Below are 23,245 nucleotides of genomic sequence, written 5' to 3'. Positions count from 1 at the left end.
TAACTCTCAAAGTTATATAACAATGCGCGTTGTCAAATCCAATCTCAATCCGAATGTTTTCTTCTGTTATTAATATGCTCGTCCTTAAACAAAATATTCTGTCTTCTCTCTCAAACTTGGCAAATAAAATCATCTACAAAAATGCAACTGACCTTGGAGTGACAAAGTAACTATGTTCACATGATTTATTTGACTGGAGGGGATCTGAAATTGATATGTGCAGCAATCTGAATGTTCTTTTTACTTGAAGTACGTATTGCAGCTGCCTGTTGCAAACAGTATACGGGCAGCTGGGACAAACTGGTTTATCATACCATCTTGATCTGTGTTGCAGTCGGTACCTTTGAAATGTCTGTGATCTGTCAACGAGCTGTCTGGACTCTCTCTGCGGCTCAGTCAATCCGACAAATCTTTGCAGAGTCTGAAAGACCATGTGATGGATACGAGGTGTTTTGTGGTCGCTGGGGTTCTTTGGGCATTTAGCTTATTCAACTTCACCACTGTTGTTTTGCTTCTTTTATATAAATGCCACAAAATAAAATCCAATTAGTTAAATGGACATATCAGAACCCACTTTCTTAACATTTATTTTCTTAAAATACTATTCTTAAAATACTAAGGCCGTTAAAAGTTTCTTGGGCAATTTCTGAGATTCAAACCAATGCTAATAGAGAACCTGGTGTTTTGAGGCAGTCTGAAAACGTCTGGCGTAAAGCAGTGGATGGAGGGGCTGCAGTTGGAAACCTGTAGCCTTTCAGCGAAAACTTGACCCGAGAAGCCAAACACACCGATCCAAAGTTAAACATCATAGTGTATTGAGCGTCATGGACATATGTTTTCTTTTTAGTGTCTTGTGTAATTGATCACATCGATGATAAAACCGATGTTGAAGTTTAGTTGGAGATGTCCTCAATGTAGCATTCAACATGGATACTGCTTCCGATCTATTAAATTCAACAATGTGACATCAATTGGGATATACAGTAACATTTATCATCAAAAAGACTCACTTTATAGTATTTAAAGTTACTTATTTCGGGATTGTATTTGTTTTGTTTCATCTTCATAAACCAGGATGGCATCCTTACTGGGTGGGCAGGCAAAAGGCGAATGTTCTTGATGTAAAAATGTTGTAAAAAGAATACTGTAAGACAAGTTCCAGAGGGGGTTTGTTTGATCAATACATTATGACGATGAACAGGGGCCTTAGGGAGGATCTTCTTTCTTTTCTTTTGTTTATGCTCAAGTGATTTTAGTGTTGAAAGATTTCAGTTATGTCAGAGGATTGATAAAGAGTCTGGTAGTAAGGAGCACTGCCACGGCAGGGGAGAATGAAATCAATCATGAAGGGAATAACTTGGTTTAAATGGACTTCAGGGCAGGCAGCCATTACAAGGCTAACTTACTGTAGAAGCGTGTATTACTGATGCTGGTCTGTACCGATATAAAGAGAGGAAAGCTGCTGGTAGAAGCCCATTTCTTCAGGTGTTGAAGTTGTAGATATGTTATTGATGTATTGCCAATACAAGCACAGCTTACAGGACGACAAAAAAATGAATTTGTGATAATTTAAAGATTATGATCAACATCAAAGTTTTCTTTAACCCTTAGATGCACGAGTGACTGGACCCTGCACTCTCCCATAAGTGGGTCAAAAAGGACCCGTATTAGAATAATGTGTTTTTATGCAATTTGTCATTTTGGTTAAGAAAAATCACTTGTATAGTATTTAATATTATATTTTGGTTCACACTAGAAATATTACATGTTTAATTTTTCACTATTTATAATTTTTATATTTTGAAAAAAAAAAAAATTCCATAGAAAATGCATGCGGGTCATTTTTGAACCACACATGGAAGCTTGGGGTAGAAATACAAAAACTACAATTTCTTAAAATGTAAATTAAATTTGAATGGCATGATATCCAACACATGTTTTTTGAGGAATAGCTGGAATATGAAATGATTACAAAGATACTCTAAGAAAACCACCTCACCGGGTCAAAAAAGACCCACTTATGCATCTAAGGGTTAAGAATGAAAACCCTTGGATAGTATAATAGTAGCCATCTAATCTATACAGTATGAATTGAACATGGATGCCTGGTTGTAATGCATCATTCATGGCTGCACCTTGTAAGATTTAAATCCACTAAAGAGTCCTCTGAACTGGGCTTAAGAAGAAATAATCTCCAGCTCATGTTCTCCCACGAAACCAGAGGAGGTAATGAAAGAGGATAAATCAAACACGGATATGGGTGACGTGATGTGGGGTCTCAATTTCAGAATGTGTGTGTGGTTTATCATTTGGTATAAACGGGGCATCGTGATCCCTTTCAAACGACAGACCATTTTTGAAGATTTACCTCAAATCTTAAAAAAGTCATGTGTGACCTAATTGGGGTTCAAATCAGGCTTTATTTCACGCAGTGTCGGCCAAGCCTGAAAGTCTGACTTGAGGGAATATGTTAACTATAGCAATAAAAGGGACCATAGTAACATTGAGAGCCTCTGATTCACTTAGCAGCTGGTGTTGGGAAAAGGCTACATGATATAGTTGTAGAGGATCTTGCAGTGCAGCAGAGCTTGCACATGTATTATCTCTGAGGGGCTATTCTCATTCACCCAGTGCCAGGCCTTTTGGACTCACATTAAAGACGGTATCACATTTGCTTATGCAGGAGGAGGGCTGGAGCAGAGGAGTGTGTGTGTGTGCATGCAAAGAGAAAAACAAAGTAATGAGAAATACATCCATTGGCACTGATATTCATTCAAAACGCATCTGTGTGCCTGTGATCTGGGGTCTGCGGAGTCACTGCAGGAGCAATAGGGGTTGAACTGTTTACAGACCAGATCTGCACAAACGAACATGTTTTGTATTCAATTACAGACACAAACATAATCGCTACAGGCCGAAAAAGGTTTCCAAAGAGCGCAATCTTTCCTCTGTCAGCATGTTTCATCATATCATAACCTCATATCGTCCGATGTGTTGCTCTGTCTGTCTCGAAATCACACTAGCTCTCTTCTCTTGACATGATTCTGTCATTGTTTTTCCTTTCTTTAAACAAATAACCTAAAGGCCGCTACACACCAACCTGAGACCAAAGAATGCGTACCGAAGGAGGCGTCTCGACTTTTACGTCCGCTACGTCGCCTACGCCTCCCGCCTACGCCTCCCGCCTACGCCGCCCGCCTACGCCGCCCGCCTACGAACACACCGCAAAGACTTCAGTCGACGAGTGGCAATAACTGTCCTTACCAGCAGGCAGCGGTAGTGTGATTTCTTTGGCCGACTTTCTTTGGCCGATTCAACATGTTGACACGCGGGAGGTTTGAAAATGTGCCGTAAAGCAACAACGGTGCGGGACACACCAACCTGAGTATGGCGCCGCGAATGCCCGACTGCCTCTGACTCCCAAAATCGGGTAGGTGTGTCAGGGCCTTAAGAGTTTAATGGGATACTGCAGACGTGGACGTATATTTGACTGGCCTGGGGGATCTTCCTCATCCCGCCGCACAGTTGATTGAAATGGGACAGTGTGCCCGACCATGCGTCACACCACACTGGCTCTCTTACAGGGATATGACACTGGGACTGACCCTCTAAGGTCAAAACTATTATGATGGTGGGTGGGGGTGGCAGGAAAGGGAAATAAATAGGGCGACAGAGAGAAAGGATAAGAGCTTTCCCTTAGAGAGGCATTTCGCGTCTGAGGAAGGAAGCCTGAGTGAGAGGGGAGATAATGAGGGAGGGAGGGAGGGAGGAGACGAGTGACATGGAGGGAGGAAAGAGCGGAAAGAACATTTCGGTCACTTATTTGTGAATTACTTGCCGAAGCTTAGGTGAGAATTAATTGAACAATGACTTGCAGTTTTAGACCAGCGACTTAACTACCAAAGTTTACTGAGACTCCTAAATTACCATAACAATTGAGCAATTGGAGTAATAATGTGTGCCCATCCTTGGAGGCTTCAATTACTCTGCGGTATTTATTTTGTGTGATTGGACTACGCTGAGCTCTTGCAAGATGAATCTGCTGGAAATTAGTTTTAATGCAGTGGGCCTCCGAGACCCCACAATGAATCTGAATTCCATTTAATCGTGAGGGGAGCCCTGGGAGTTGCCACCGGAGACACCGATATATGCTCATCTCCAGAAGACACGATAATTATTTCAACGCCTCAATTAATTTGACAACATTATTTGCATGTGCCACCGTTTGCACACCTGTGGGTCTGGAGAAAACTGGGGGAAAAGAGGGGCTGTCGCGTGTGATAAATTATGTCCTTCACCTGCTGCACACAGCTGCACAAAACATGGCCTCAAATTTCAAATAAATTGTTTAGAATTCAAAGTACATTAGTCAAGCTGACATTCAAAGCTAATTTCTATTTATGCGTGTATCCAGCGCCGTTGAGAGATTTATCGGAAAAAAAAATTCCGAGTGAATTTGTCAATATTTCGGACAGCAATATCTTGAAAACCCATCACCACTCTAAGCACTGCTGTATCGCTGTCGGATTGACTGGCACCAATGTTTGCTTTTTATTAATATTATCAAAACTATGTATTTGTCTGCACTGCTTTTTTCACCAACCAGAGGGTACTTGCTCTGATGTTTTGCATTTCAAAGTTGGTCACGTTTGATCTGACAGACGTAGAACAAGGAGGACCATCTGTCAGAGATACTGTGTACACAGATACAAGCACCTACGGCAGCATTATACGGTGTCTGTCCGCACAATCTGCTCCCACAAACAAGCTTTGTTTTGATAGCGTCTGTCAGACACGTACAGTAAAGCTCAGGATAGACAGACAAGACCATAATACGGTTCTTCTCTATTTGCTACAGGGAAGTAAACAGTGCTTTTCTTTGCTTCACACATTGTTTGCAGCTGAAAGTGGACACCTCTTGATCCTCTTTGGGAACTTGGCACTTAGGAAAGTCGCCATACGCCTACATTTTATAGCAGAGGTATAAACGTATTTTTTGCTTGAACATTGACGATTTAATTTGAAACCTTCTGGGTTGTAACTTCTCATATCACTGTTGAAAGGAAAAAACGACTGTAAAGCACAACGTTAGCTTTTACTGTGGTTAATCACAGAATATATGATATTCAACGTGTCACGTACATCATTACATACTGACTCGGATAAAAAGTACAGAACACATTAAAAGGAGAGACATGGATGTATGAAAGATTTTACATTAATTGTGCTACAGTTCAGTTATTTTCTTTGCTGATGTTAATAAACTGTGCTTATACACTGTATGAGGCACTAATAGAGTATTTTTTGTTTCAGAATATTTTACTTCTAGAACTGCTGCATTTCCTTCAGTGTAGAAATTGAAAGGAGCCTTGGAGGGACTTTCCTTTCCAAAACGAGACCTGAGTTCCCCTGAAAGCAATCTAAGAGAACATTTTTGATGTGCAGCAGTGCTTTGGAGTCATAACAAGATGAATAATTAACCATTAGTTGTATCAATATCTCATCCAAGGGTTGGAATATAAGGAGAATAATTCTCCTACTACCATTTAAATTGGTTGGTATTGACAGAAACACACTACCATTTCTTCGGTGAGCTTGTTTGTTTATATCTAACTTTTTGGGTAGAGAAGTCTTCACATTAGATTGTTATGACAGTGTCAAAACAGAGGCAAACACTAACACACAAATCTCCTCATTATTTTTGGTTCGAATAAAGAAGACCTGAGCTGCGGTTTTAAAACCCAGCAAGTGGTGAGTCTGACAAGCTGTTGACCACATGTCTCGTACTTTATCTGAGCAGAAGTAGGGAGTACATGTCTTTCTCTGACTGTGTTATTAGTGTTGTGGAAGCTGAGCGGTTTCATAAAGTAAATGTAATAAACTGGTCATGTTGATAAGCTTTAAATAATGACTTCATGGCTAGCTTTAAGTATTGCATTGAGCAAAGCGAAGACCACATAATGTCGTGGTACGATACGATACGATACGATATACTTTATTGTCCCCGTAAGGAAATTTGTTCTGGGTGACAGAATAAGTGCAAATGTGTGTGGGATTGTTTGTGCAATCATTTGCTATTGAACTTCCATATAAGTGTGCACACTTATTAACAAAGAATAATGACTTCTTAGAGTATACTCAGCTCCCTGTTGCTACAGAGTTTTAACAGGGCCTCAAATCTCTGCATTGACCTCAAGTACACGCAATAGTTTATTTTGAACATCCCTCGCTTAAACATGAAACAGCTTCCCACCACTATATGTGTTTAACATGCTTAAAGAGGACATATTGTGCTCATCGTGAGGTTCATATGTTTCTTCACATGTTAGGTCTATATATTGAAGGTTCATTGAAAGTAAAGCTTACTTTGGTTTTTGTGCTCTAGTTCTTCAAGTAATCTTACTGAGGACGTTATGTTTCCTCTGACTGCTTATGCCAAAAGCAACGACAAATTATCTGTTTTTCCTGTTTCCTTAGAATCATTTGAATTTAATATGAGCAACTGAATAGTTTGTGTGTGGGCTGTCAGATGCTTCCCTTATGAATGTCTCTTTATTTACTCTGTCCTTCATCATTTCCATTAAACCACACAAAGCTTTTACTTGTGTATGAAACCTTGTATGTATGTATTTTGTTGACTTGCTTCTGTTTCCATCGGGAGGTAGGATGAATGCTTGGATAGTTATTGTTATTCTTATTACAGGTTGTCGCAGGTTTCAACAAGTTGATTGCCAGACTTTTAAATAGACCGTAAACTTTAGAATGATATGTAATACCGGTTAGTTTTGTGTGTTCATACTGACAGAAGAAGAAATAAATTAAGTATGAATGAGAATAAGACTAATAAGCTTACACAAATGTATTGGCATTTGAACCGTACAAATGTATTACTAACTTTATCCACTGTGGTACCGAAGCTTGGACCACCCGCTCCTGCCGCCACTGCGTCAGGCCGTTGTGTCCTTGGGCAAGACACTTCACCCGGATTTGCTCCTGTGGGTATTGTCCACAGTACATGTATGATACTAATGTGTACTTGTAAAAGCGCCTCGATGACCTCGAGGCGTGAAGATGGACGGTGTGGCGCAGTGCGTTGTGCAATGATCATCAGATCAAGGGGTGAAACCCGCCGCTGCTGCGTCTGTGAAGCCATTGTGTCCTTGGGCAAGACACTTCACCTGAACTTGCTCCTGTGGGTATTGTCCACAGTACATGACCATTGCATGTATGTGTAATGTGTATTTGTGAAGCGCTTTGAGCATCTGGAAAAGCGCTATAATAAATATAAGGAATTATTATTATAATTATGGCCGAGGGCAGCTGGCAACTTTCAATATTATTCATGTGCGATTTTAACGCTTTCAGAAAATTCAATCTGAATTGAATCTAATCTAAAAAAGATGATTGACATAATGGAGAACGTGATAGACTTCATTCTTGACTATTATAGGCCTTATCTTTAGACAATGGTCATTTGTTTACGCAAAGAATATCACTTTTAGAAAATGTAAAGTTTCAGTTTCATGTCAGTTTTCAACATTTCATTTATCAGAGATATCTTATAATGAAAAATGTATAGATATGAAACACTGTCATTTGACTTTGACAGCTGTACTGTATTTTGAGAAAACGATCGATCAGAGCAATTTTAGAGGGAGATGGCATTTCCTTGTGACAACTCTATTTCTTTAACATTTCAGACCCATATATACGGAGCCCTGGAGGGTTCAGAGACAGAGAAAACAAATAAAACGAGGTCACGTTTTATTAATTTGTGTGCACGATATACGTATCTCGTGCGAACAAGATACTTTCTTATGGTTAGACACATCGAACTGCCCGATTATTACGTCATATTATTAGTTTTATGAAGAAGATGTCCGGTCGCCAGGGCTTGTGTGTGTGTGTGTGTGTGTGTGTGTGTGTGTGTGTGTGTGTGTGTGTGTGTGTGTGTGTGTGTGTGTGTGTGTGTGTGTGTGTGTGTGTGTGTGTGTGTGTGTGTGTGTGTGTGTGTGTGTGTGTGTCTGTGTGTGTCTGTGTGTGTGGGCATTTGCTTTCAGAAGATATTATGATAGTGGTGTTTGTTCCGGTGCACTCCGACAGCATTTAGCACTAGCCTACATCAAGATTAAGATTAAACAAACTTCTTTCACTTGCGAATACACATGTGTAAATATATATAAAATAATGTAAGTACTGCCATTTCCCCACATACTGTAAACATAACAGTCTGCAATGAAACGGTTGTCTCCTGTGCGCTCCACTATCTACTTGGCGCACCGGTAACGAAAAAGTATATCGTGCGCACAAATTAATAAAGTGTGGCCTCGTTGTATTTAAATTGAGGCCACGAATTACATCTCGTGCGCACAAATTAATAAAACGTGGCCTCGTTTTATTTATTTTTTCTCTCTATGAACCCTCCAAGGCTCCGAACATATAATTTAAAATTATTTTTCTATTTATGTTAAACATACAGCATAATTTGAGAACAAAACATTTAGAACCCAAAGCAAGTGTTATAAATGAACTCGGACTCACTGTATTTTGGTACTCTCTAGGTCAGGTCAAACTCAAGGCCTGTGGTCCGGCCCCCGACTTCATTTTATTTGGCCCGCAAGAGCTTCAAAACATATAATACGTTTATTATACGGTTTCATGCCTGTTACGGCTGCTGCCTTCCTGGTCGTCTGATGCCCCTTTCACACCAGCGCCTTTTCAGCTCCGGCTCGGAGCTAGAGCCTGAAAAGCGCCGGGTTTTCCTGTTCACACCGCAGCGGCGCCGGCTCTTAGCTCCGGAATCCGCTTCATTTCCAGCTCCAAAAAATTGTCGGTCCAGAGGCAAGAGCTTTGGAGCTAAGAGGCGACGTCGCTTACGTCTCTCTTACGTCGAGGCGTGCAGGAAACTAAACCCACCTCCCATGGGTCGACTGTCATGCCTGCCTACAAGCAGTAGTGCCTATAAACACACTTTGAATTCAACACACTTTATAAAGTCAGGCAACACTAACCAGGCTTCGTGTGATTCTGTTTATTTGTACCTTACTTTGACCATCCGTTCACTGTTATCGATCATTGTGGAGAGAGGCAGACGTGTTGTTTTGTATTATTGCAGCTATCGGATGCAAGTAGTCAGTTTAGCTTTGGTTGCTATGCTAACATCACCCGTTTTATACCAGAGAAACTTTCATAACAGCGTTGTGATACCAAACAGTGTCAATTCAGACTGACACACATTCACTTAGGCTAAGGGGAACTGGGGATATGCATCAGCTGCTTGTGTGAGTCGGACAGTGAATACTTTAGAGCGGCCGCTGCAGTGTGAGCTAACCGGGAGCTAACGGGAGAATAAACTCCCGTGGAAGAGCAGCACTGCAGCGGTCGGTAAATGCTGCAGAAACACATTAATAAACAATGAACCACGGCACTCTGGAGCAAAGTATAAGGTTGGAGAAGTCGTTATTCAATTTATTCTGGCTTCGTGCGATTAAAAGCAACACGAGCATCGACCCGACGCTGTTGTTGTTGTTGTTGTGAGCGCCGTAATGGCTGCTGCCGTTGGGGAGCAAATCAGCGATGTAAACGGTGACGTCATGACGCAGCAGGGGCAGCTCTCGGACGCCAGTGGGCGGTGTGAACAGTAGTGATGTTACGTATTGCGCCGAGGCTTCGGAGTGTGTGTCGAGTAATCCCCGAAGCTTTTTGTGAAGCCTGTATCGAGGCTTGTATCGTTTTGGGCCAGTGACGTCATCGATGACAAACGAAGCCTCGCTGCCTGTCGATACCACGTGACTGCTTCAGGAAGTGCTTTAGATCGGTTGAACCGTTGAACCGCAACGCACATAATACCCATGGATGTATAATAAGAACCATATTACCCCTCCTGTACCCGGGCCCGCTGGTGACACGATGTAATTAAAAGAGCTCAGACCCTCACTCATATAGAGGTCGGAACATGTCATAATAAATAGATACAAGCATAAATACATGTAGGAATAAAAACATCAATAAATACAGGAATAAATATGGTGCAGTGTTTTCAGGGAGATTCAGTGTGTGTGCTGTGGCTCAGCTGGAAAGCAGTTGACTCATGACCGCAGGGTCCCTGGTTCAACGACTCGTCAATACGTCTTTTTTGTTGTTTATAAAAGCTACAGCTAAATGAGATAATGTAGTTAATAAATGTATTCTTTGATATGGTTGAGCCTTTCTCAGGCTACAACATGGTTAAGTTTATGAATATTATTAAGGAATACAAATCCCTCTTTGCAATGTTTACCAGTGTAGTGCCGAGAGATATGGAGTCAGAGGCGGTGCAAGGAAGGTGCAAGAATCGTAATTTAATTACAAGCTGCAAAGGACATGTTGTCGGGTCGCAGCCCGGGTCGACAAGAGAGAGAGCCAAGAGGGCACACCTATTTATAGGTAACCCATAACATGTCCGTGTGGGAACAATAACCACAACTGTAGTTCCAAGTATGAATTATGTCCCAGTGGTTAAATAGGTGGTCACCACACAAGCCCCCCCAGAATTCAAACATGGCAAAAAAATATATTCCCACGTCCGTGGAGGAAACATCACAAGGGCCGAGGAGGGTGGGGCCGCAGGTGAGGACCGGGCCATGGAACGGGCCACGAAAGGGGGCCGCAGGAGAGGGCAGGGGCCCTAACGAGGGCGAGGGCACCCACACCGGGGCGGGCCGTCGTAAGGGGGCCGCACTAGGTGTTGCGGAGAACCCAGCAGGAAAGAGGGCAACCCGGCCGCAGGCAGACGCACAACAGGCGGCGGGCATGAAGTCCTCGGCAGGCGTCGAGGTATCCCCGGAAGAGAGGGCAACCCGGCCGCAGGCAGACGCACAACGGCGGCGGGCATGAAGTCCTCGGCAGGCGTCGAGGTATCCCCGGAAGAGAGGAGCAGTCCCCCCGGGAGGAAGGAGCACAACCCGGCCGCAGGCAGACGTGCCGCGGCGGCGGGCATGAAGTCCTCAGCAGGTGCTGAGGCATCACCGGGAAGCAGGAGAGGCCAGACAGGGTCCCGGAGCGCGCCACCCATGGGCCGATGGAGCATGGGCGACGTCCGGAACTGTCGAGGCGAGAGGGGGTCCAGGAGTGCGCCACCCAGGCGTCGATGAACGTGAGTGGCGTCTGGATATCCCCAGAAGGCAGGAGAGGCCAAACAGGCTCCGGAGCGCGCCACCCACGGGCCGATGGCAGCATGGGCGACGTCCGGGACTGTTGAGGCGAGACGGGGTCCAGGAGTGCACCACCCAGGCGTCGATGATAACGTGAGTGGCGTCTGGAACTGCCGTCGAGGTGGTGAAAAAGATGAGAGTGTCCACATGAGGTCAACCGGCTGGTCGAACCTCCTCTCCGGCACCGGAAAGAAAATTGTTAACAGTCAGATGTCAACAAGTCGTTAGTTGCTAGCCGTTAGCTGCCGCTGTTATCCGTCAGTCATCGTTGTTATCCGTTAGCTGCTAGCCATCGTTAGCCGTTAGCTGTCGTTGCTAGCCGTTAGCTGCCGCTGCTAGTTGTCGTTAGCTGTTAGCCGTTGTTAGCTGTCGTTGTTAGCCGTCGGTAGCTGCTAGTTGTCGTTAGCTGTTAGCCGTTGTTAGCTGTTAGCTGTCGTTGTTAGCCGTCAGTAGCTGCTAGCCGTTAGCTGTAGTGGTTAGCTGTTAGCTGGTGTCGACGGCCGCTAGCCGGAAGCCGTTAGCTGGCTGCCATGGGTAGCTGCTAGCCGTCGTTAGCCCCTCGTGGTTAGCCGCTAGTCGTCGTCAGCCCGCGCAGCCAGGACGTGCAGCCGCACGCCCCGAAGAAACAAGCCCACGAGGTAGCAATCGGTTTGCTGGTCGACCCAGCAGGTCGTGCATCGTCCCCCTGCTGGTTGGAAAGCCGATGCAGAAACGGCGAGCAACGTCCCCAGCTCTTCTGCGGGGCACGCACCGAGCCTCAGTCCGCATGCCGGTGGCAGCCACGGACGATTCCAAAAATCCCCGGCATTTCGAGAAAGAAACATGAGTTCCTTTTGCCGTGTTCGGGTCCGTCCCGGAAACTTCTCGAGACTTGTCGGGGTCACCAGTGTAGTGCCGAGAGATATGGAGTCAGAGGCGGTGCAAGGAAGGTGCAAGAATCGTAATTTAATTACAAGCTGCAAAGGACATGTTGTCGGGTCGCAGCCCAGGTCGACAAGAGAGAGAGCCAAGAGGGCACACCTATTTATAGGTAACCCATAACATGTCCGTGTGGGAACAATAACCACAACTGTAGTTCCAAGTATGAATTATGTCCCAGTGGTTAAATAGGTGGTCACCACACCAGCCTCCTTAGGCTTTTCAATCACAATCATTAAACTGGAATAAATACAATATTGTTAACATGAAAATAGGATTTTATGTTCGTTGTTTAGAGTTATTCTAAGGCTTTACTCAATGGGAACTCGGTATGAGATACAGCACACTGTTGAGAAGTCCAATCTGCCTCTTTTACACACTTTGACCAACACGGGGGTTTGTGTTCAGATGAAGCCCATGATGAAGCCTCATGAGATGAACCCTTTTGCGAACCAATTGGCTGGAAAGCTTCAAAGCTTCATAAGGCTTCATCTCGCCATCACTAGTGAACAGAGCGGGAGCTGACAAGGGAAACCGGAGCTGAACCAGAAAAGCTCCCGCTCGGAGCTAGAAACTGAAAAGCGCTGGTGTGAAAGCCGCATGAGTGTTTTCAGCTGTGTGTGTGTTCTATGTAAATGAGCTGCGCAGTAGCCCTGACGTCATTGGCTGCCCATCCTCTGGTCCGCCCCCGAAGATTGTGATTGGAGCACGCCGGGCCCGACGCACTCCAATCGCACCGCACAGCTGGCGCACAGCTGCTGGGGAGGAGTACAAAGGCCGGGACGGAGATCATTCTGGGGGCTCTGTGATGTGGGACAGACGCCTCTCGCTTCTTGATATTCTTGTGATGGTTTAGTGACTTCTGTGTGAAAGATATATTGTGTAACCGCGTGTTAACTTAGAGCTTCTGTGTTTAGTTAGATATTGCAGTGTAATTGTGTAAATAGGATTCAGCGTAGCGGTTAGCGCCTGACAATTAGTAGCAGCTGTGTTTTCTACAGCTTTTTCAGTTGCACGTACCACGTTCAGTGAGGTTTTTGTTACTCTTTTTGTACTAATTATTTTCTGTGTATACTCTGTCAAACTCCCTTTTCGAGTCTCTTTCTTTTGGTTGTTGCCCACCGGGTTTTGCCCTTTGTTTGTGCCAGGCTGTACTGTATGCCTTATTATTTTGGTCCACCATTATATTTATAATAAAACCACTTATAACTTTTACCAATTCCATTCTGGTTTGTGTTGCTTCCCTTTGGTTTCCCTAGCCCAGTAGGGAACGTAATAATGCCTCTTTACAGAAGCACAATGTCAATAAACTACATGTACCACAATGCATCTTGTGACATTCGCACTGAAGAGACTTGCAATTATTTGAAATTATTTGCCCTAGACTTCTGCTCTCAGACGTAGTTAATTATGAAGTTATTACCCTATCAGATAATAATCCAATGCAGAGGCAATAATGTTATATAAAACATTATTTATATATATTGTCTTAAAGTTACAACCGGCCCTTTGAGTGCAACCGTAATGCTGATGTGGCCCGGGATGAAATTGAGTTGGACACCCCTGCTCTAGGTAATGGATGTGAACATGGAGGTGTACAGATGCGGTTGCAGGTCAACACATTAACTATTTAAATGGTCATAATAAGACATACACTGAGCACTTCCTTGGCATCAAGGTAATCACTAGAGAGAATACATTTGTGGAATAATCTTTTCTAATACTGTAGACATGAAATAGAAATTGAAGAGCTACATTCCTGGAATATCTGTACTGAGTCATGCTTTGCTTGCGAACACAACAGTGGGCCGGGGAGCCTTTGTTGCAGTCACCTCAAAAGACATGCGCCAGTCTTTGAAGCTGTCAATCTCTTCTGTCAAAGACCATTGCAAGACTATTTATGTTTGGATTCTCACTTGAGGAATCTTAACCTGAGCCTTGTCTATACATAGATTCCCAACATCTCTGTTGTATTAAAAATGAATAAGGCCATCTTCACGAAAAGTTCAAAAGCAGCCTCTTGCCATTCTGTCTAATGTTATCTCTGTCTAGTGCTTTTTCTGTGCTGTCCCTCCTAACCAAACTCGGGGTGTGTGTGTGTGTGTGTGTGTGTGTGTGTGTGTGTGTGTGTGTGTGTGTGTGTGTGTGTGTGTGTGTGTGTGTGTGTGTGTGTGTGTGTGTGTGTGTGTGTGTGTGTGTGTGTGTGTGTGTGTGTGTGTCAGCATTGAGAAAACATTAAGGATGTTGGTAGATATGCCACTAACTCTGACTGACTTCTGCATGAGTGTAACTGTCAGCATGAGACTGCTTGTTGGTGTGTGTTCACAACACTTACAGTTGGATTTATTTTTCGGCAAAGGGCCTGATAAGTGTTTCTGGATGAGAAAATACATTTTTGAAATTACTTGAAGTGTGCGACCATGAAAGCAAGTCCATGTGTTTTTTATCTATTGTGCTTATGAAGGATTTTAAGATATTGGGTGATATCTTTTAAATGACCCTTGAATCACAAAGAATATACACGACTTACCAAGGCTGAGCTCCATCTGAGACAGCTGGGGCATTAGCATAACACCTGAGAGACGGAGACAAAAAGAAAAATAGAGCGGTGTTGAGATCATTGTAGAGGAAGAGGGAGATACAAGTTGAGAGAAGCGAAAACAGTGGATCAATGGAAGAAACAAAGAAGCAACACACATGAAAGTTAATCTGAACTGTTGCAGTTCGCTTACACGATACAAATAATGATTATTTTACTCAGAGTTTAACCTGTTGATTACTCCAAAGTCTATAGCATGTCAGAAAAGAGTGAACCCATCACAATTTCAATCAAATCACTTTTTATTTTTAAGATATGACAAATCCGAAACCCATAGGCATCTTATATACAAAGACATTAAACAACAAAAAAGCGGCACATCCTCACATTTTCCCAGCAGGTCACTATAGTTACATTACATTACATTACATGTAGCTGTTTAGTTAAACGCTATGCATGGTTTCTGTCCTTTAAATCAACCTTTTCTTTATCTACTAAATGTTTCGACACATAAGAAGTGTCCCTCTATGTACTGTAAAAGCTAACTACATAGCCAATACCCTGAATTAGATTTAGGGATTGGAATCTGATGCTTTATAACAAATGTGGCACGACTGTGGATAAACCTTAACAGATAGTCTTCAAACATGCTACAGTAGGAGCATGACTGAAAACGCCACAGTGATTGATGTTACTCTTCATGTTAGATTATGCAAATACACTGCATTCTTTGAGAGTGTCAGAACAACAAGATAGGTATCCTTTGTCCTCCAGGGCTTATGCCATCATGAAGAGTGGAGGACTGACTGCTTGTATCATCTGTCACCAACACTGTCTCTCATTCATCACTCCCACAGTCCAACTCACACACCGAACGGATGAAACACCTGCATAATGGTGCAACGCGGAGAGGGGAAATGCCGCTCTACTCTTCCTACGGTGCTTTGACACAATTGGCCTCTCTAAGGCTCATCAACCCCACTAATGAGCCATGGATGCTCGATGCTTACTGGTGTATGGGGGGCCACACGACTTTAGTTAATAGTCATTTTATATAATGAGGATCCTTCACTAAAAATGATTTACTTGTGTTTCATAATTGCTGCATTCACTGCACTTTCTTCGCAGCTTGCATGTGAAGTCGGGTCAGTTTATTTGTAAAAGCCTTTCATCACACTTCACAGTCTTTGCAGGGAATCAAATCCATGTTGAATTGACTAAACAACAATCACACAACAAATGAGGCAATATGAAAAGGTAAGACACCTTTCATTAGATGTCATGCTGGACAAACATAAAACGTGCCTTAGCCTTAAGATAAAAGCAGCAACCACTGACCCTCTGTGAAGAGAACACCTGCCAAGTAAACAGTATCAGAGCTAATGTTGAGGAAACCTGGGGTGGGGCAAATGAAACAGGCAAAGCTTAATAGTTGTTCTCGTCGGATCTTCCATTTAAAAAAAGGAAGATTTTGGCACTCAAAGGAAAAAATTAGTTTCATATGCATAGATGAATAAATGTGGATCTGCTAAAGATCACAGTAATGTTATGAATTATGTTTAGGGTGGATATTATATGTTAATTTCAAATAGATACACTAAAACCAGCCTTACATTCAATTACGTTTATGATAAGGTTTAGATTTTCTGTCGCTCTCTTTTGAAGTGTCGATTATTAATATTATTTGTTGTATGCCGAGTATCACACAGTAAGCAATGCATTTTGTATAAGTGATCAAATAATAATTAAGAAACCTTCATTTTATTCAGATTTGCAATAGACTGTTTCACTTTATGTTGTGGTTTCCAGCACTCTTACTCCCAAAGAGGTCAATATAACCAGTATTCCTGTTAGCTTTAAAAATGTGTTAAATGGTTAAAAAATATATAGGACAAGGTATGTGAAAATGAAACTGTTCAGAAGTGTTGATGATAGTTTCACAGAGTTTCAAAATATAACCACAGTTGTATGAATTCCACCTTTAATTACAGCTACTCCTCTGACTGTTTAATGCACGCAAAACAACCAATGATAAAAGCATTTCTTACTAATAACAAGTCAACTAAATTTTGGGAATTATTACTAATAGTCTGTGTCCTATTGGCATTAACTTGCCTACTGAGGCATGGCAACATATATCTAAATGAAGCAAATATGTTGACGAATTGTAAAAATAAATCGCAATATGACAGTGTTTTCTCAGGTGTCAGTGAATTAAGCTTGACAGCTGCTGTCGGGGTAGGCTACATTTTACGGAGCAACCCTAGGGCAGTGTTTTTCAAAGTGGGGGCCCCGACCCCCCGGGGGGCCGCCAGGGGGCACCAGGGGGGTCACTCAAAGTTTGAGGGAAACAGGATTTTTTTTTTTTTTAAAGTTTCATTTTTTTAAACATTTTTTTCGATGTTATTAATAACTGCATATCTATCAATCTATGTGTCCTTTGATGCCAATCTTTTCATATTTAGTTTTTTTTAATCACACGACCGCCCTTCAAGCCAATCAGCAACGAGCTGCCGCTACTGAGAGTGAAAATCTGCTCAGCTTTCAGAGCAAGTGAGAGCGAGTGAATGTTTCGCTCTGCAGCTGGATGAGAGCACGGATGGAGCAAATGTCGCATAATTGCTTGCATACATCATTCTATTTCAGAAGACAACTTTGTTGAGGAAATATTTTGCAAAGCACTAGAAGGTAGGACCACATGAAGAGACATTTTCCAAGTTGTAGATGAGTACATCATCTCAAACGGACTTGACTGGTCTCGTTGTGTGGGTGTGTGTTCAGATGGGGCAGTGGGGCTATGACAGGCAAAGAAAGCGGAGTGACAGCTTCGATCAGGCAGAAGGCCCCAAATGTAGTGGCAACACACTGCATGTTCCATCGGGAGGCACTTGTACACATCATAATGCAACAGGGGGGTCCCCGCTAGAGGATAATGCTATATGGGGTCTTTGGCATGGTAAAGTTTGGGAACCCCTGCCCTAGGGGACATGGAGAAGAAAAAAAAATGTATTTGAAAAAAATGTTTTGCGAGATCTCGCAAAACGTTTCATTTAGCTCAATGTACTTCCTGGTCAGTTCGGCTGCTACGGCAACACAGAACCCACAACAATGGAGTGGTTCATCGATTTTACTTTGAGCTTGGCCTTAAATATAAAGATATAACATCAGTGCTTGGCAATAGGCACGGGTTTCACACATAGACTGTATATATAAAGGGTTTCACATAAGTGAAGACACCTCAAGAGAACACTCAGAGCGAGGGGACATGCACGTTCCTCTGAGCTGAGTTATTGACAGATTTGAATTTCGCGGATCAATAACTCATGAACATAAAGTTGTAAAAATACAAACAACATGACTTTACAATCATAGCAAGGTAGACAACGAGCCGTTTTTATCAGAACAGTTCGATACGCGCCGTCATCCGAGCTAAACATCAATAATTGGTCACAATCTGCAGCTGGAGGAGGGAGAGGAGTGCTTAGGGACCGTCTACAAACTGCAACAGGGTTTTGCGAGATCTCGCAAAAGTATTACGAGATCTCGCAAAACTTTTCAACATTCAAATCAACATTTTTTTTTTCTTCTCCATGTCCCCTAGGGGGCTCCGTAACATTTGAATAAACAGGCTTATGCAAACTTCGAGCAATTTCTGTTATGCATACTAGAACTGTCTAATTAATCAATCACACACATAGTTCAAGCGCATGGGCAACGCACATGCACACAAATAGGCCAATTAAGTATGTAAATACACTTTCTGTGTCATTATGTGCTTTTCACATTACTCTCATCATTATCCCGTTCCTCAGGGCTCGTGTCTCTTCTTGTTGTCACCACTAAGGCTTCCTATGCGAGTGCTGATTAAACTTTAATAAGCCTGGATGACATGTTGTGTTGTGGCAACGCGGATCCTTTTAGCTAGGTGGGCTGAGACGGTGCCAGCTGCTGGCTCTCTGGTGCCATCATAAGGGACTGTCACTTGAATAGCCCACTTACTCTGGAGGACTCCATCTGTGCTACACACCAACTTATCTAGGGAAAGCATTGGAAAAATATCTGTCATTGCAGAACTAATTGAATACATGTTTATTTTATTATCTTTTATTTTTAATGCCATTTTCTTAATGTCTTTCGTTTTTTGTAAAGCACTTTGAATTGCCTTGTGTTGAAAGGTGCTATATAAATAAACTTGCCTTGCCTTACAGATAAGACGTAAAGGAGTCTGATATGGGTTGGGGATACTGATCATGAGACGTACACGCGTATGGTAAAGCAACGAGATATGCTTGATAGTGAAGTAGGAGGAGAACTGGAGTTAAAAGATGTCTGAATTCCAGAGCACAGCAAGTATTTAGAGAACATAGAAGGAACACGGCAAGATGTTTGATTGTAAGACAGGAAACCCAGGTTCTGTTGAATCTAAGAGAATGAATGACATTTAATAGTAAAGCTCTGGAAGCTGCTCGACAACATCCACAGTTATTACAATCCTGGAGAAATGATGCGTAGGTGACCCAAGGACAGAACACCTGTTATGTACGCCATGACACCGTTCTTGTCTTTGAGCACAGAGCACACCGCATGACATTAACCTCTTGGTGAGAACGAGGCTGACCAAAACATATACACAAAGTCTAATTACAATAATTGCCCATCACACGGGGAAAGGTCAACCATCTGTACACTCAATCTCAAACACATCCCGGTTAGGACGTGAAACCCACGGGTGATCCAGCTCCCATGTGTGGATAAGTACGTGGAGAAAAGTGGAACAGGTGTGGTATTTAAAATCGATATCCGCTGGCATTATGAATATGGTAATACGCTCAGCATGGCGACGGGCAGGCAGGCGGCACATGCAGATGTAACTCCCAGAGGGGCCCAAAGCAAATGAGCTGTGCCTGCCCGCTATACCGCAGTTTCATCTGGCTCTAGAAATAATAGCACAGCCCCCACTGTACCTCCAATCCATCACCCCCACTACCCACGCAGGTGGTATCAGTGGGGAAAGGCAGAGGACAGGGTAATTTATTAGGCTGTGAGCTTAATAGGGGATTTCTCTGGAATGACAAAGCTAATTAATGTACAGGGACTTAAATTGTCCGTCTTGCAGATGATCATTTAACCCTAACCCTTCTCATTGCCCTGTGTCCTCACCCGCTGCACAGTGTGATAACAACTCATAGCTCCGAGCAGACACTCTGAGAGGAGGGACGGAAGTAGGAAATGTGGGGGAGTGCGCACACAGATTCCACATGGGATTGCTCTCGTATTCCTGACTCCACAAAAAATAATTGTGGAAAAGCTCCAAAATGCTGCCGGCTGCTGCTCCGGTCTACATCAGGCGCTTCGAGCTCGACTAAAAAGAATCAGGCAATTTCCAAAAAGAGCTCTGACAAAGCCCCTCGCAGTGGGCATAGCACACACTCTTAATCACCTCTGCGTATCCTCTTCATGAATAGATATTACATAAAGGAGCCTGTGCCTTAGTCCTGTTTATATTTTGAATGTCATGTACTTTGGATGTTGAGACGACATTAATAATTCACTTATATGCACTAACGCTACATCACATGCCCACAAATAGCCTTAACAACACCTTGATACCCCCTCTGATGATGCAGTCGTCAGCGAGGCTAACATACCGCTAACACAGTCGATGTTTGCACACACAGGCGTCCCATTAGGACAAGTGGTGCCGAATGGTAGAGTGAGTTATCGTCACATTACTGCCCTGGGAGATTGAGAGGCAGATGGTTTTGTTGCCAGCGTTTAATGAAGTGTTTTGAAAGCTGAGGTGGTCTTGACTGTTGCGCCAATGGGAGATGGAGAGCGGGGGGTTAACAAGGGCACGGAGATGGAGACTTTTGGGATGTCAGGCATCGTGCAATGAGAACCCCATCGATCAAGCTTTCATCGAACACACATAGTAAAAGTCTGCTCTGAATGCTTAATTGGTAAAATAACATAATTCCACCCCTTATGGTGGGGGGGTTTGTTAAATGCCAATTCAGCCCCACCGTAATAAGCACTGAGCAGCACCCGCCCCTTTGTGCTGTCAAGGAGGAGGAGATAAACTATTTCACCTTGCGACTGATAATGCAGGGTTGTCAACTTGTCTTTTCGTGCCGAACATGGTAATTATGTTCTTCGCTGTTCCCTTTTGTCTCCCAGGATGCTTCAGGGAAACAACACAGGTACAGTGAGGTGTCATGTGTTGTTTCACTCCCACACCTGTCAGATGTCAACTCCAAACTGTGACAGTGTGTCTGCTTTATAGTAGCGCATATCGAGGGTTCGCAATCAGGCCATTACTGCTGAAGCACGTGTGTGGCTGTGTGGCTGTGTGTGTGTGTGTGTGTGTGTGTGTGTGTGTGTGTGTGTGTGTGTGTGTGTGTGTGTGTGTGTGTGTGTGTGTGTGTGTGTGTGTGTGTGTGTGTGTGTGTGTGTGTGTGTGTGTGTGTGTGTGTGTGTGAGAGAGTAATGGTGCATGTAAGCTGGTTCAGCATGTATCTTTTTGGTTGGAGGCGAAAGAGACAAGGCATTGTGAATTACGCTTTCATTCCTCTTTGTCCGCCTCCATTTACTTATCCCCATGGGGAAGACGATGGGGTCGAGCTTGCATGCCAATGCAAATGCTTAGCAGAGCTGCATGCCGTGTCTGTCCTGTTGGTGAGGAAACCTGGAGAGCCGGCTTTGTGGCATCACTGATATGGTTAATCTCTTCAGCATTCTCCTGCTTTGATGGGCACTCAGACATCGAGTTTGCCTCTGCCAGTGCTCGTTAGGCACAACAATCTCAGGCTGTATGGAATATGACTGCAGTAAAAATCAAAGCACACACACACACACACACACACACACACACACACACACACACACACACACACACACACACACACACACACACACACACACACCACATGAAGACGAAGACACACACACGCACATGAAGACGAAGACACACACACACACACACACACACACACACACACACACACACGCACATGAAGACGAAGACACACACACACACACACACACACACACGCACACACACACACACACACACACACACACACACACACACACACACACACACACACACACACACACACACACACACACACACACACACACACACACACACACACACACACGTACGTACGAACAGACGAGTCGACAGTGTTTTCCAAACTTCAAACTGTGCAGAGCCACTAAATCTAATTCAGTGTTGTCCAAAATGAAGTAAGGCAGTCCTCTCCATCATAATTAATTACATTCTGAGGCAAACAAATTGTGATTTGAATTCCACCGCACGGCAAGAAGCTAACATTTAATTGGAAACCTGTGGAAAGGATGCCACCAGGCTCTAAAATCGATTTGCCGGATATCATTTGTGGAGACCCTTGGCAATGAAGTTATCAACATGACATTGATCCCTGTCATCTTTTGTATGTGCTCATTTGTTTTTTAACCATTCAAAGGAATCATCTGGAAACACTTTGTTAATGGCATAAATAATGCTATTACCACAAACATATGACCCTGATGCATCAATTGAGTCATTAAGGATTATCGTGCATATAAAACCCTTCTATACAGGTACCTCCACCCTCTCTCTCAAACACACGCACACACGCACACAGACAAACACACACACACACACACACACACACACACACACACACACACACACACACACACACACACACACACACACACACACACACTGTTTTTAGGGGCAACCACTGCAACAAGAAAGAAAAAATGCCAAAAACAAAACATCATTGGGACACGCATCTTTAAAAACCTAGGAAACTGTACAGGGAGAGAGAATCAATTGTAACAGCAGACAAGGTGTTTCAGAGTTTAACTGCACTGAGGAGACAGAGGAGAAAGATTAGGAGACAGACAGTGAGCTCACCGGCAGCGGTCAGTCCTTCAGGGTTGGCACTCAGCTCCCGCATGTCCACCATGCAGTGTCCCAGTTGTTGGGTGCCGTCCTCCATCTGTCCAGCTCTCCCTCCTCCACCTCCCCTCCTACCTCCACCACGAAACACCACAGTCCAGTCCAGTTCCCCGGCTCACACGCAGCCTGCCACGCAGAGAGGCTGTCACAAAGATAGCAATCCGCTCGCCTCGCTTTCCTGCCGCCTCACAGCGCGCTCCCCGGCAGCATTACAGATGCCTTTTGGAAACTAATACAGAGGAGAGGGACCGGCGAGGGACCTGGAGCAGCAGCAGCGGGAGGGGGAGGAAGGGAGAGAGATAGAGCAGGGGAGAGAGGGGAAGGAGGAGTGATGATGAGGGAGTGAGAATGAAAGAGAAAGCAGGACAGAATTGATGTTATGTGCGATACAGAGCTCTATAGATCAATCTTGGGGCTGTCAGTAGGGCACCTCGACCAGACTGCACAGCGCAACTCTGACGCTGTCTCTCCCCCTTATTCTCTCACTGCGCAGCCAGTGCTGCATCCAGACATGGCAGAAGAGGTCCCTCTGATTTCTGACATCCGTCTCCCTCCTTCTCTCACCACTCCACCACCCCTTCCTTTCCCTTTCCAGCATCAAAACAATTAACAAGCATCAGACTG

At 43.8% G+C, this 23,245-nt stretch overlaps 1 protein-coding gene across 2 annotated transcripts in view; it reads right to left on the bottom strand.

Annotated features, from left to right (window-relative positions):
- The window catches only part of inpp4b (inositol polyphosphate-4-phosphatase type II B), a 173,645-nt gene extending 150,628 nt beyond the window's left edge, over positions 1–23,017 (bottom strand). The window contains exons 1-2 of one of the 2 annotated variants that reach the window (XM_034086394.1): positions 22,577–23,017; positions 14,641–14,685 (exon numbers count right to left, since the gene is read on the bottom strand). In XM_034086394.1, coding sequence (XP_033942285.1) covers positions 14,641–14,685; positions 22,577–22,661 — 130 coding nt within the window. In that variant the 5' untranslated portion in view covers positions 22,662–23,017. The remainder of the gene's footprint in view (positions 1–14,640; positions 14,686–22,576) is intronic. The other variant, XM_071203508.1, reaches the window with a different exon arrangement.
- Positions 23,018–23,245: the final 228 nt, after the last annotated feature.

This window comes from Pseudochaenichthys georgianus, chromosome 1 (genome assembly GCF_902827115.2).
Source record: "Pseudochaenichthys georgianus chromosome 1, fPseGeo1.2, whole genome shotgun sequence".
NCBI lineage: Eukaryota > Metazoa > Chordata > Actinopteri > Perciformes > Channichthyidae > Pseudochaenichthys > Pseudochaenichthys georgianus.
This window is presented reverse-complemented; position numbering and strand designations above follow the sequence as displayed.